The sequence below is a fragment of the Pelecanus crispus genome, chromosome 2, assembly GCF_030463565.1.
Source record: "Pelecanus crispus isolate bPelCri1 chromosome 2, bPelCri1.pri, whole genome shotgun sequence".
In the NCBI taxonomy this organism is placed as follows: Eukaryota; Metazoa; Chordata; class Aves; order Pelecaniformes; family Pelecanidae; genus Pelecanus; species Pelecanus crispus.
Window position 1 is genome coordinate 137832103 of NC_134644.1, and position 14798 is coordinate 137846900.

A 14798-nucleotide genomic window follows, 5' to 3' on the forward strand; every position below is an offset into this window, starting at 1 on the left:
CAAGTATGAAATGCAAATTTTGAAGCAATCAAAATTTCATGCTACTCATGAAAGTGTGGGCCCTGACGTATCAAAAAATCATTAAATAAGTTTCTGTAAAGCCACAGAAAAAATAAGCTGGTTTTACTGAGCAGCATTCTTGCTCTTTGGAGTATGCTTTGTGTTTGTGGCATGGGTCATGTAGATATGTATATGCAACCAGGAATATTTCTTTCTTCTGCTTCAGAATACAAACCCCGATTTGTTCACACTCGCCAAACCCGGTCCTTGTCTGTGGAATTTGAAGGCGAAATATATGACATAAATCTGGAAGAGGAAGAACTGCAGGTGTTAAAGACCAAAAGTATCGCCAAGCGTCACAATGCTGAAAATGAGGAAGAAACAGAGGAAGCCAATGGTGGTCCTGGTGACACAATGATAGCTGACAGCTCTGATCCCATAGGTCAACCCAACTCTGTCAGAGTGACGCACAAGTACAATTGCTTTTTCTGTGGTTTTGTTTCTTAAAATGAAATTTTCATTTTCTAGTTGCATTCTCCCTCTTTCCATTTTTACAATTTTATGATTACAATATTTAAGAACTTAAAACTATCCTTGTAGATTTTAGATAAACCTGAGTTGTACTTGTTAGCAGGTGGAATCATTTAACTTTAGTATGTGTATTTTAAAGGGAGGCATCTAGTATAGGTTTTATTTCTGAGGAGGAGTAGGCATCTCTAGAGGGAGATTCATCTGCCATATCGAAACACACATCTTATGATGGATTAATCACCGTGTGCAGCTGACACTCCTGCTGTTCTTTATATCTAGGCTACCAGCTTAGCACAGAGGCGTAAATTTGAGAGGACTGGAATCCCACTCTAAATGAGGACAGATTAGATCAGTTACATCAATCTTTCTTAATCTTGGTTGTTTGCAGCCAGTAACATTAGCTTTAGACCTGTTTATCCCTGAAGAGACCTGCAATCATTTTCCATCCTGGAAGATGCTTAGATTCCAATTTTTAGCCCTACACTAAATCTGAATGAAAAGGCAAAAAAAAATCTTAAATTATTTTTCAGTTTAAAAAAGCTAATATGATTGATCTGAAAAGCCAGGCAGATGCAGGCAACAAAAATCTTCTGGTTTATCCTTTTTATTGTGTTTAAAATATAAATAGCATTTCTCTCTTTTCTTCATTTTTTTAAAAAACATCAAGGAAAACATAAAAGTTATTTCTGAATAAATAAAAATTACTCTTTTTTTTTACATTGATAATTTCCAGCCGTGGCATTAATAAAGCCTTAAATAGATTTCTGGAAAAGTTATTCTTTCTTCATAAAGTGTTTTGACTTTTACTGAATACAGTATTGTTTTCAGAATTCTTTGAGTGAAGAAAAAACATAATGGGATAACATGGGAAGAGATGAACATCTAAATCTTCCTTTCTGCTATTCTGAAAAATTAAAAGAAGGGTTCTGATGAAGCAGGACCCAAGAAAGGTTGTGTCTATAAAACTGGAATATTTCTGTAATTAAGGAATTCCTGTTTGGCAGCATGGAGACTTTGAAAGCCCAGCCTGTGGTCTGCTGGATTTCCTATCTCGGTCCACTTCCTTGGCCTTCCATGTGCTTTTTTTGTCTTGGTAGAACTGTTTTTTCAAACACTGGTATGAATGTTTTTGTCATTGTATCACTTTTTAACTTGAGGGTTCTGTTGGCTTTTTTGAACCACTTGTTTGAACTCTTTGCTCTAACTTTGATTCTTATTTATCTTTATTGATTATATTGATCTTAGCCCATTGACTGTATGTTCAGTTCTTGACTATTGTACATACTTGGAAGATGAATCACATTCATGTGGCAAGAAGAATATATCTCTCAGCAGCTGCTGGTTAAATAAGCAATGGCACATTTGGTTAAGAGACTCTAAATTCTGAACAGATTTTTATTTCAGTTTCAATTTCCTTTCTGATTGGATTAAGAATCTCCAGGATGGCTGTGCCATTGCATTTTTGCTTAGCAGGAACAAAGCATCTGTCATGGATAAGGATATTTTTTTATTATTATTTTGCAGAAAAAAACAGATTGAAGCAATTATTAATATTATTAAGTCAACATGAGAAGACCTTGTAGAGTTTATTTATTTCTTAACAGAGTATAACAAAGAATTTATTAGGAATGTTGGAAAAAAGAGAAGAAATAGGTCAGCAATTGGGAAACCACTGACTTTCTTCTTCCTATTTGTTAAACTCATGTCTACAGATGTTTTATTCTTCCAAATGACACTATTCACTGTGAGAGGGAGCTGTACCAATCCGCCAGAGCCTGGAAGGACCACAAAGCTTACATTGATAAGGAGGTAAGAGGTGTTTTAAAATCTGAGTGAAGTCTTTGCACTGCTACCTTTTCAAAGAACAATTCTGACTTGGAAACATTCTCTGCAGATTGAAGCTCTCCAAGACAAAATTAAGAACTTGAGGGAAGTTAGAGGACATCTAAAAAGAAGAAAACCAGATGAATGTGACTGTAGTAAACAGAGGTAAGAGAGGTGACATTCAACATCAAAAGCTACACCGATTGCTAAGGCTTACACTTTTTCCAAGTTTTTTTGAGATGGAAAAGAAAGAACATAAGCTTTATTAATGTTCATAACCACTGTAGGTACTCATTTTAGTTAGATTGCTTTTAAGAGTAGAAACTACTGTGAATCAAAAGAAGATAAATGTAAAGATTAAATATGTTTGTATTAACACATTTTGAACCCAGCTGTAGTTTTGCTATAATCTAGCATAGGATCACTCACACAGACGTAACTTCTTTAAATGAACTAAAAATTGTAAGTCATTCTGTGTAGTTCTTTAAGAAAATGTCAGTGATGGTATGTTTCTGATTTGTTTTTGAGTTGAAAATGGTTTCATGACTTGATAATTCCTAATAATTTTCCTTGTAGTTATTACAACAAGGAGAAAGGGGTAAAGGCCCAAGAGAAACTCAAGAGCCATCTTCATCCCTTCAAGTAAGATTGTTACTATCCTCTCACTCTCTCAGGTGGATTTTTGGTGACTGGAGAAATATAATTTTGGGGGGTTGGTGGTTTTTTTGCGGAGAGGGGAAGGGAGGAAGCGAGGGAAAGAAAAACTCACATATAGCAAGCTCTCACAAGAAACCTTCAGTAGTTTTGGACAAACTTGTGAAAGTTTATGGATAATATTTTTAAAACCTAATGATAGAAAATGGATGAAATTAATCATTTCAGAAGCTGATTGACCTCATGATTGTTATAAAGATCCAGTTAAACCTAAATGCAACAGTGCATCATTTCTCCTGCTTACTGAAGAGAACACTTTGCCATAACACCTGGGGTGGAAGCTGAGCTAGAAGAAGGGCATATTCTCATCTTCTCACCTTTAAAAAAGCCAGAAAGATGTAAAAATTGCTAATGCTGTTGTTATCCAAATAGAGACTGTTCTCTGTCAGCCATGCCCAACTTTCTCTCTGAGCAGAGAAGCAGCACAGGAAGTGGATGGCAAACTGCAACTGTTCAAAGAGAACCGGAGAAGGAAGAAGGAAAGGAAGGGGAAAAAGCGCCAGAAGAAAGGAGATGAGTGTAGCCTTCCTGGACTGACATGTTTTACCCACGACAACAATCACTGGCAAACAGCACCGTTCTGGAACTGTAAGTCTTGCCTCCGTGTGCAGACATGATCTAAGTTATCCTCTGCTGTGTTACAGAGTTTCCACTTCATGCAATCAAAGCATTATTTTGAAGAACTGGCACTTAGTAATGCTGCTGCCACTGTTATTCTGAAGCATGAAGGAAGAATGTCACTTGAGTATGCTTGTAATTTTTGCATTACTTATTTATATGAAATTATCACAAGAGGCTTGATGCTAAACACTGCAGAAACAAAAAGGAGAGTTGGCCTCTAAAACATAGACTTTCATAACCAGCGACTGAAGTCATCTCTTGGAGATCAAGATGACCAAATATTTCACAGGAATTTTAATTGGGTTTCCGATTACTAATAACAAACATTCTTCCAATTGTCACAAATCCTTTCTGGGACTTGACCTTTAATGTTGTCACAAACTTCAGCATGTAAAAGGTCTAGTTTAATTTTACCATTTTGATTTCAAAGTGCATCATGAACAACTGACCTTATTGTGAAGAAAATAGAGATATTATTCCTTATGAATTCTTCCCATTATTCCCATTTTTTTCATATTCTAAAAGAATTTAAAAATCACAACTGTGGAACACTCACCTGGTGTATAAGAACAAAATATTAGAGCTAGGGAATATTTTCTGTTCCTTTAAACTTCAGGGTATATAGATAACCATTGAGGCATGCTTCAACATTTCTCAGTCTTCAGCATTAATGAAACAATACCTTTCTCATCTTTGGTGACGGAGGAAAAAAGTGATTGAAAACTTTACTTTCAAAAACTTCAAGATCAAATGATGATTAAGTTACAACATATATGACTCCAAGAAGAAAACTGTCTAAGAACAATTTTTCACTTGGAGAAAGAAGTTGTCTCCTAGTGATAATCTGTTCTAGTTGCACTAGGACTTCTTCTAATATGCTTTGTACATTTTAAGATATTCCTAAAGTGGTCATATGCATGATTTTTGTTTTAAAGACAGCAATTAAATTGGCTTATTACTTCTGGAGTAACAGACAGTTATGAAAAGCTTTCTCATATTGCTGTGCATTCTGGCAATGCTCCAGCAACAGTCATGGTGTAAAAAAAAGTCCCTTTTTATGCAGCCCATACCTTAAAGAAGAGCTAATATGTTGATTTACACAGATAAAAAGGTCCAATACCATTACTATTTTTATGAAGTTTGTTCAAAACATTGATACTGTGGCAGCTAGTCACAGTACTAAAACCAAATCTAAATAAATGTAAATAAGTATCTAAGGCAATATTAATATTTTATTATTGGAATTAAAGAGACATTCTTCTACAACAAAACTTTGTTAGCAGTTTGAAAATTGAGAGAGATACCTTGCTTACAGCCTTTTCTACTGGCAGAACAAGATTATAGACAAGATATACCCAGGTCTCCTCTATGGCTGCTCCCATCACTGTGACACCTGGACCCAGGTGTCTTCATTCTGGAGTGGAAACCCGCTCTAGGTTTCCCCAGGTTGAAAAGTGAAAACAAGACATAATCCAGTTACACTGCTTGGGAATGTCCTACAAAGGCCTGACTGAGCGCTTCAATTTCCCTCTTATTTGTGTATCAAATAAACGAAATGAGGGATTGCAGTTCAAATTAATAATTAAGTGGAAAATTCAAGCCAATAAGGGAGAGCTGCTATGAGGCATATGATTATCCATTGGTCTTCCTTCCCACCTTGCTTCTTCCATCTTGCCCGCATTCAAGGTGCCAGGCAAGCTCCCTGCTTGCAAACCCATCTCTTCATTCCTAACCTCTCTCACTTGCCTCATTCCCATACACTGCCTCGCGCTTTCTTGACTGCTGTGTCATTTCCACCTCACTTATGATATCAACTAGCAATTTGGCCTCCCTCTGTAGTGCTTACAATCCTGTAATTTTCTGTTGTACTTGCATCTCAGAGGCTCTGCTAGGTTAAGGTTACTTGCTTTGGGGGGGAATGGTATCCTTATATATAGTAAGCAATTCCAAGGAATCCTGTATACAAATCTTAAGGATCAGAATTTGTGTTGTTTTTTGGTAAAGTCTGGATTCTGCTCAATCCCAATAAACTATATATAACTCAGAACAGAATATGCCTCATTAACTATAGGATTCACTATCTTCTGCTTTCATTAACTGTATGTTTGCGAAAATTACGATAGCAACATTTATTCTGCTTTAGATGAGAACCTAAGATTATTCAAATAGAAGATTTTTTAAAATTGATTTGGAATTTAAGTACATGAAAAACCTATAGGAGTTTCACTAGTAGAAGAAACAAGCATGTTATTTTTCACTGAAAATTAATAACTTGTTTCCTAATTACAGTGGGCTCTTTCTGTGCTTGCACAAGCTCAAATAACAACACCTACTGGTGTTTGCGAACAGTTAATGGCACCCACAATTTTCTCTTTTGTGAGTTTGCGACTGGCTTCTTGGAATATTTTGATATGAACACGGATCCCTACCAGGTAAATCCCTTTCCCTGTTACAAAATTTTGTTCACCAGACTCTTCTAGGGTTTTTTATTTCTGTTAACAAGTATTTTTTCCCTCCATTCCTCTTTTTTCTCAGCTGACAAATACAGTACACACAGTGGAAAGAGGCATTTTGAATCAATTACACATACAGCTAATGGAACTGCGAAGTTGTCAAGGCTATAAGCAGTGCAATCCGAGGCCAAAGGGACTTGAAACAGGTACAAGAAAAATAGAAGTGTTTATTTCCATTTTATTCCAGTTTTTTAATCTGCTTAAGTACTAATTGTATCCATGAATTGTCACTCTCCTAAGTATTGCTCTGAATAGTTTGGAATGATCCACATACACCATCCTGCACAAATGCATGAGCAGGAAGCTTCTTTGCAAGTTTGCCCAGGTTATTCTAGACAGGTATTGATGGCCACCAACAAGATTTGACAGAAATGCTGCTGGAATGTTATCGTGTTATTTGAGCTAATCAATTACAAGCATATGCAGATCTTCATAGTCTTAATTCTTTTCTCTGTTGCAGGGTTTATTTGGTTAGTTTTTGCCTCCCAGTAGTAGGTGAGGTATTAAATCCTGTGTTTATTCCAATTGCTGTCTGTCTGTATGAACAACCTCAGGCTCTACACCACAACTGAGACTTAACATTGCAAACTTCTAATCAGCAGTAGTCCTCTCCATTTTTGAGGAAAACAGTATTTCTTTGCAAGAGTGTCTGAGTACAAAAACAGCTGGTATTTATACTTCATTACTCTGGAATTCATTGCACTTAAATTTAGTTGATTGAATATTGTGATTTTTTTACAGGAATATTTCCTTCTACATATTTTGTGTTGTTGCATCTTTGTATCTCTTTTTTCACCTACAAATGTTTCTCTTTTTTACAATATCTAATGGTTTGGGGGTTTTATTACTTTTGAAAAACTGTGGTTTTTCAGTTCTTTTATATAAAACTTCCAGGAAATCTTTGTTGGACTGCAGCTCTGCCTTTATTTAACACAGTACATTTCTTTTTAGGAATTAGATGCTGTGCATGGAAAACTACATTGTGAATGGTTTTACAAGTTCTAAACACTAACAAAAGTTACTCTTGTATTTTCCTATATCAGGAAATAAAGATGGAGGAAGCTATGATCCACACAGGTATCCACACTTTTTTATTCTCCTCAGCAGCTTCTTTCCAAATAATTGCATGACTCCAGTCCATTTCAACTAATGTCTGTATCCTGCCATGTTGCATACAGCATAGTTTTTGATGCATGCGTTTTCTAACTACTCTACACTGAACTTGGCCATTGTTTTTTAGATCTACCATTCTGCATTTAATGTAGCTCATTGTCATAGCAAGACTTCATACAGCTCATATTCCATGCCTGTATTTCTTAGATGTTTCCACAGGGAAAATGACACAAAAAGAGTCACCTCTTTTGGGTTATTTTCCTGTTGTTGCATTGATTCTGAATGGGTTGGGGATTTTTTCTGGTTTTATTTAGGAAGTCTGTACAGCTGCTTTTTAAATGTAAAATAAACGCGCTTAAAAAGCTTTCTGAGATATATGCATCCAAAGAGCCTAATCAAACTATGGAAGCAAAGTAAAATCTTCTCACTGGCTTTAGAAAATGTTGGCAGATGCTGCTTTAAGCAAAAGCAGTGCTCAAAGTGAGCAGCGTGTGCTCAGAAGCCAGCAGAAGACAGGTCAATATAAGTATGGCAGAAAGATAAGGCTCCTTTGGGTAGGGGGGCTAACGCTTTCAGACCAGATCACACACGCATGAAATGAAATTTCTTAAAAAGATTGTAATATTTGAACTGAGGAAGGGCACCGGGTGTGGTTTTTTATACCTAAGGCTTGAACCTGAGGAATACATGAAAGACTGATGTTTGCAAGTATATTTCTCTGTCTGCAAGTATACTATCATACCTACGTGTTTATCATGCAGAGCCCAGTTCCTCCTGGTGCAGGAACCAGTCAAACATAAAGCAAAAACCTGAAGAGACTGAAAAACCTCAGGTCTTAACAGTAATGTGCTTGCTATTTATTGAGCAATACTTGTACTCAGGGGAAAATACAGATTAAAGTTTGTCAAGTGTCATATTTAGACTTAATACCTTTTCATGGAATATCGGTTTTATACATTTTCTTTTCCATCCGCTTTGGTGGATTAGCTCCTGATATACACTTTTTACCTGAGATGTAACCTGGATCCACGGAGTATACAAGTCTACATAAGACTTTTTTTCACGAGGTCTTCTGAAAAGAACCTTGTCATTAGCTCCCAGCAGCCAGGGAACAATTAAGATAATGTATTTCAATGTTTTATAGATTTCAAATTTAAGCAGCTAATTTTTCCTGGCAGCTAATTTTGTATTTTCTCACTTGAGTAGTTTTGGGATCAAGGAAAATTATAAGCTTTTGTTTGGTTATATCCCAGTTGTTTGCATTGCTCATTAAAGCCTTGTGGGAACTGGTTACTACAATGATAGAAAGTAATCCCTGTAATTATTCTTTTAAGTCTTTCATTAGAGGACATCCTTGTAAGCATTCCTCATTTTAACTACAGATCTAAGAAAAATGGCATTTTTTAATTGTAGGATTGCATGAAATAGTAGAGCACACAGGATTAATCTTGAAATTATAACTTGCTATGCTGTTTAGTATGAAAACATTTTAACTTCTGATACCGAGTCAATAACATTATGCTACTGGGATAAATAGCACATATAGTATAACACAAGTGATATTGCTCTGTGCCATTAGATTCCAGCCACCCAGTTTCTCAATATACACAGATGCCTGGGTTCAACATTTTGCTTCAAGCCCCATCTTGGTGGAAATTGGTTTTCTTTTCTAAAACAAAAAAATTTTTAAATGAACAAAAACCGTTTATCAGGAATCATTAAAATGATCTTTTAGAGGATCTTTTTCTTGATGCCTGCAGAGAAACCAGCAGAACAAGAAAGGGAAAGCCCTGTGCTGCTCAGTCACCTGAATTACCCCTTAGGCTTCCTTCAGATGCTGTAGTTTATCCACTCAGACCTGTTCCAGTCCAAAATGTCCTGAGTCAGTAGAGCACTACAGATGTTACAAGTACAATATTGAGACAACAGGCCTGTATGGAAACAGCCAGTACAGTGCTGGAAAGAGCACAGGGAGAGAGTTTCCACAGGGAAGAACTAATGTCAGCCCTGTCCTTTGATGGACAGAACCGCCCTGCAGACATGGTTGATAGCAGGATGTGGGAATTGCACACTCCTCTCTCCTCTCCTGCTTGTCTGAGGTTTTTCAAAGCCACCAAGGAAATGATTGTAACTACTTGTGTTTAGCCTCAGTGGAGATATACCCAGATCCCTTATTAGTTTTGAGACAACGCAGTCACGGACGGCATCGTGGGACTCCATGGTATGATAATTGGAGAGTGAAGCATAGCTGATGCTTGATTTTTAAAAATCGGAAGATGTTTTACTGTGAACAGTTAGCAACAATTTTTCTCTCTTTTGGGTCTGTGACATAGCTGAGCGATTCCAAAATATTGATCGAGGAAATTACTGCCATGCTGTTACTCAGATGCAACTCATCTGCACTTTCCCGTTTCACACCTATTTGTAATGAGCTTTCTTACAGGGGAAAACCTTTTCTTTCCTCTCTCCTGTATGCTTTGATTTCAGCGGGAAACTTTTCATGCTTACTGCTAAGTTGTGGAATTAAGCTGTGAGGTGACTCGTTCGGTCATCCAACGTACAGCCAGCTCTAGGACCTTAAGACTTTGCTTTCCTATTTGTTTAACATGTATGAATACAAGTTACTTCTATCCCATGTGTTTAAACAAGGGGTTTTTTGTTGTTGTTGCTTGACATGAACATGATGGAACAATTCCCAGTGCCTTCCCAGCCTTGAAAGCCCTCTGAGACTGCAGAAACAGTGCCACATTTAGAGGGAAAAATATAGATCCAGCACAAAGGACCGTGTAGCTCTGACATTCTTTGAGCTGTTTTGTAGGAACACAGCAAACCCCTTGCTGATTTTACTTCTCTGCAGCACAGCCCTATTGCCCTGCTGCTGAGGCTGATGAGAAACCCTGCTCCTCTTCGCTGGTCCCCAGACCTCCCCACTGCCCACCACAGCTTGCCCAGCTCGCCCAGCTCAACCCTCTGTCCCGCTACCTGGGACAGGCAGGAGAGGCTCCTCTGGGCCCACAGGCACCTTTCTGGCACCTGCTTTGCCCCCACCGCCCTGGTCCATCCCCAAACCTGTTACTGGTCAAACTGCAGCACTCCAAAGTTTCGGTTTCTGCCATCACATACCAAACCGCTTTGGCCACTGACTGTTCCTACAGCAGTTTGTTTTCCTATACAGGCTCTGATTTGGCAAAGAAACAAAATATGAAACTATCAGTACAAGTAATAACAGAGCAAAATTTAAATATTTTCACATTTGCAGTGTGGTTAATATCTTAGAGGGTTTGGTGACTAAATTCCTCAAAAATGCATCCCTTCCTATGATGTTTTCTAGGGCCCTTTATGCCTCTAAGCAGTGGAATAGTAAGACTTCTTTCCTGAAACCTCTGCAGTTTTTAATTAGGTTTTTTTTTTCAGGAAACTAATTATCCATAATTTGACTGACAAATATGGCTCTCTTGTGGCCACGCTATGATTTCATTTCTCTTGTCTACTTCAGGAAAAGAAAGAAGGAAGACACTCTGTCATAGCTGTCCTACCAAATCAAAAATGCTTTTGTTGCTTCCTGTAACAGAGAGTTTGCCAAGTGTTTGCAAAAAAATTATTTCTAGAACTTGTTTTAAAAAAAAAAGATATTTAAATTTTATATTGTAAAATATTTACAGCTGTTGTATTAAGTGAAGAATTATCAATTAAGAACAAAGATTCAGATGTTTCCAGGTAAGGAAAGTGGTCTTCCTTTAGTGCAGAATAAGGCCCATTGTCATAAGAAAATCTCAAGGTTTTTTTCTGACCATAATGGTATTTTTCTGACTTTGCATATGATGGACTAATTATTGGAGAAATTCTTTCCGTTATGAAATCCAAGCTATTAAAGAAGCAAAGAATATATGCTATGATAGATACAAGTTCTATCTTCTGTTCTACTTGAACAATGAGAAAGGCCAAGTTAAAATGCAAACAAATTAATGGAGACACCAAGAATCCACTGGAGGGATGAAGGGTTCAATACAGATAAATGTCTGTGCTCAGTTCACACTGTTGGACTATAGCCACTTGAACTTCCAAGGTAATTGCTACTAGCCTACCTGCCTGTACAACTTTCAGAAAGAGACTAAGTCATCTCAGTGAACTAATTACTAAATATTACCTCCAACATCATTTGTAAGCACAAATTTGCCACTTTCCCTGACAGACTTTTGCATTACCTGGTTAGTTTTTCCTTGTAGTCCACTTTGTTGATAAAATCTTTGGACTGAACACAGTCTGCACAGTGCATTAAATGAAATAGTGGTGTTCAGTGCTATTTGTCAGCATAAAATTTCACACATTTGATAATCTGGGTCACTATAGTCACTGCAGTGGCTTTTAAAAATCTTTTGGAAATGGGTTTCCTTCACATCTTTGCTTTTTCTGGCTGTGATCAATCTAAAATACATGCTATTTATAGGCTCACATGTATGCCCTTTATTCAAACCTATTATTTGATAAAGCTGTTAGACATTTTCTTTGAATTTTTTTTTTTAATTTTGAAAAAAGAAAACCTTTAGGTTCTATATCTATGTATATTTTAACACTACTTTACAGAGTGGTGCAATCCTGTAAATTAATTCATACCAAGTTTTTACAGCTTTTATTTCTCCTAATTGCTCCATGTAAATTAAAATGAATGTTTACAAAGTAAATAAAATGCTAACTTTGGCTATCATTTATTAAATAAAATGTGGCTGGTTGTTTTGTAGACCATATGTCTCAAGCTACCCAGACACCAAATTGCAGTGGGCATTGTTGAATTTCAGATCACTAAGGCTTTCAGAGTTAGTCCCATCTTTTATACTTAATCATAGAATCATAGAATCATAGAATCGTCTAGGTTGGAAAAGACCTTTAAGATCATCCCGTCCAACCATTAACCTACACTACCAAGCCCACCTAAGCCAATCAAGGGTAGACTAGACTAAACCATATCCCGAAGTGCCACATCTACCTGTTTTTTGAACATGGTTCATTTGTTCTATATTTTGGTGGAGGGTTAGGAAAGGCAAATGGATTATTCGTGTATTGAAGCACCTTTCCTGCCTTGAAATATCAGAGGAAAGATTTATCTCTGACTGCCGTCACAAAGCCCTGTTAGACCAGATCTTGCTCTTTTTTACTCAGTCCAAGGATGTAGCAGAAGACAGGGAGTTTCTTGCTGTGTGTTCTGCAGGAGCTGTGAACACACCTGAGCCCAGAATCATTAATATGATGACAGAACATGTGGAGCGTCTCACATTTTGAGCTACATACGTTACGAATGGTGGTGCTTGAGCAAATTGGAGTAGAAATACACGTGGAAGATTTGCTTGCACTTTTAAGCTGGTGTTCACCATTAGGCTTTATTCTTTTTTTCAACAGAGGACAGTTATGGGATGGATGGGAAGGCTAACCTCCCCAGTTTCACTGGCGACATCAACTGGCAAGGACTGGAAGACTTGTACAGTGTGAATGAAAGTGTATATGAATACAGATACAACTATAGACTTAGTCTGGCTGACTGGACTAATTACTTGAAGGATGTAGATAGAATGTTTGCACTGCTGAACAGTTACTACCAGCAAAATAAAACAGACAAGGCTAACACTGCTCGAAGCAACGGGGACGGGGACGAATCATCCACGCCGTTTACCTTGGTGGAAATGACTTCTGCTGAAGAATCAAGCGGCCTGCCTGCAGAAGAGTCGCAGCTTATTGTGCCAACAGACTTTGCAGCCCTTGCTTTGAGCACAGTGAATTTAAGTGAGGAGAGGAAACTTGAATTAAACAATAATATTCCTGAGAAAAGTAGTTTGAATGACGCACACTGGAGAAATAAACATCAAGCTGAAAAATGGATGGAGGATAAAGAATCGGACCGTTTCGATATGGATTTCAGCGGAAACGGTTTGATAGAGTTGGAGTCCCGGCATAGCTTCATGTTACAACCCATCAGCATTCCTCAAAAAGTCACTCATCAGGACAGTGACACTGTGGAAGATGTATTTGAAGATCAGCTATATCTTCCCGTGAAGTCTGATGAACGCCTTGCTCATCAGGCTGTAAACGTATCTGTTAGGGATTCATCTATCGGTATCCAGAAAACAGGAACTTTCTTAAAAAAACCAGAACAGAGTCTTGCAGGGGAAACTTCGCAAATCCTAAGTGTAGAAGGCAGTGCCTCAGCTCCACTCTCCTTGGATTAGATCAAGTTGTAAACCATTAAATAAGTTCTCCTTTTTCTTATTAGCAAACTAATAAAGGTAATCATGACAACTGACATTCCATGTTTATTGTAGATACGTTTTGCAGCTAAATTGAGCCCAGTTCAGTGTTTGTCTGTGTGCATTTGTTCTATTCACACGCACATATTATCACTGTAATTCTCCCCACTGGCAAGCAAAATTTCCAGTTTTTAATGAAAAGAAACAGTGTTAACTTTCAAATGCAGTAGCACATTCTCTGAAAGCTAAAAAATATTTCTTTGCAGAGGATGTTCAAGTTACTTTCCTTATTTCCAAATGACCCCACCATGAATGAATGTTTCAGTCCACCCAATCTGTCTGCATGTCTTCTTCATAAATTATTTTAACCACTGGAAATTCCTAAGTCACGCTTTTGAGTAAAATGCACTTTTAAAATCTGTATGCCATACCATTTATGAATCTAATACCTTACATGTTCTCAGTTTGCTCATTGTCTCCTGTAATTGTGAAGCCAATAAAGAGATTGACAGGAAACAGGTAATCAGCATAGATTGTGGAAACAGACTCTCTGAATATTATTTTAGCAAAAATATTGCATGTTTTTGTTACTTTAATCAAATTTACTCTCAGAAAGGTATGGCTAATGATTGTTAACTGTAGGAGGATTTGTTTAAATTGGATTGTTTCCCTATATATTGATATTGTCAGTATTAAAAATTCATGAGGTTTTTTGACTTTTTTTTTTTCTGATGTTGGTAGAAAGGTTTACATCAATCCGTATATGCTTTTGTCACCACATCTGATTTTTATTAGGCTGAACAATATCTTGAAAGCATCATTATCATTTTGAGACTTAAATTCTTTTTGTTTTCAACAGGCATTAAAGGGAATGATAAAATCATGTTAGATTTATATTATATTAGATACAAAAGGCACATGAGGTTAAAAATAGTAGTTTAGATAATTTTTGTTGTTGTATTCTAAATTTTTTCTTGAACTTTACCAAACATTACATTTTATAAAGTATAATACAAAAATGACTTTGAAAATCTGTGTTACTCAAACTTAATATCTTCCCTTGCTCTTTTATAAATTTCTAAATAATTAGCACAACAACAACAAAAGAGAATTACCTCAAACAGATGTAATTCCATAGTGTCCAATTCACGGGTGTGTTTCCTATCTGTTACAAGTTATTTAGTGTAGTGAGTATTTTTTGGCTATTGCAAGCACTGCAGGTTAAACCTACATTCGTTGCATTGTA

General features: G+C 36.9%; 1 protein-coding gene across 6 annotated transcripts in view; it reads left to right on the top strand.

Annotated features, from left to right (window-relative positions):
• The window catches only part of SULF1 (sulfatase 1), a 63148-nt gene extending 49537 nt beyond the window's left edge, over nucleotides 1–13611 (top strand). For 4 of the 6 annotated variants that reach the window (XM_075704817.1, XM_075704818.1, XM_075704819.1 and 1 more), the window contains 9 exons: nucleotides 227–473; nucleotides 2244–2340; nucleotides 2426–2520; nucleotides 2932–2997; nucleotides 3485–3657; nucleotides 5980–6122; nucleotides 6226–6349; nucleotides 7247–7280; nucleotides 12711–12741. In XM_075704817.1, the coding sequence (XP_075560932.1) occupies nucleotides 227–473; nucleotides 2244–2340; nucleotides 2426–2520; nucleotides 2932–2997; nucleotides 3485–3657; nucleotides 5980–6122; nucleotides 6226–6349; nucleotides 7247–7280; nucleotides 12711–12741 (1010 nt within the window). Of the gene's footprint in view, nucleotides 1–226; nucleotides 474–2243; nucleotides 2341–2425; nucleotides 2521–2931; nucleotides 2998–3484; nucleotides 3658–5979; nucleotides 6123–6225; nucleotides 6350–7246; nucleotides 7354–12710 lie in introns of those variants that run through there. The other 2 variants (XM_075704815.1, XM_075704816.1) reach the window with 2 other exon arrangements.
• Nucleotides 13612–14798: the final 1187 nt, after the last annotated feature.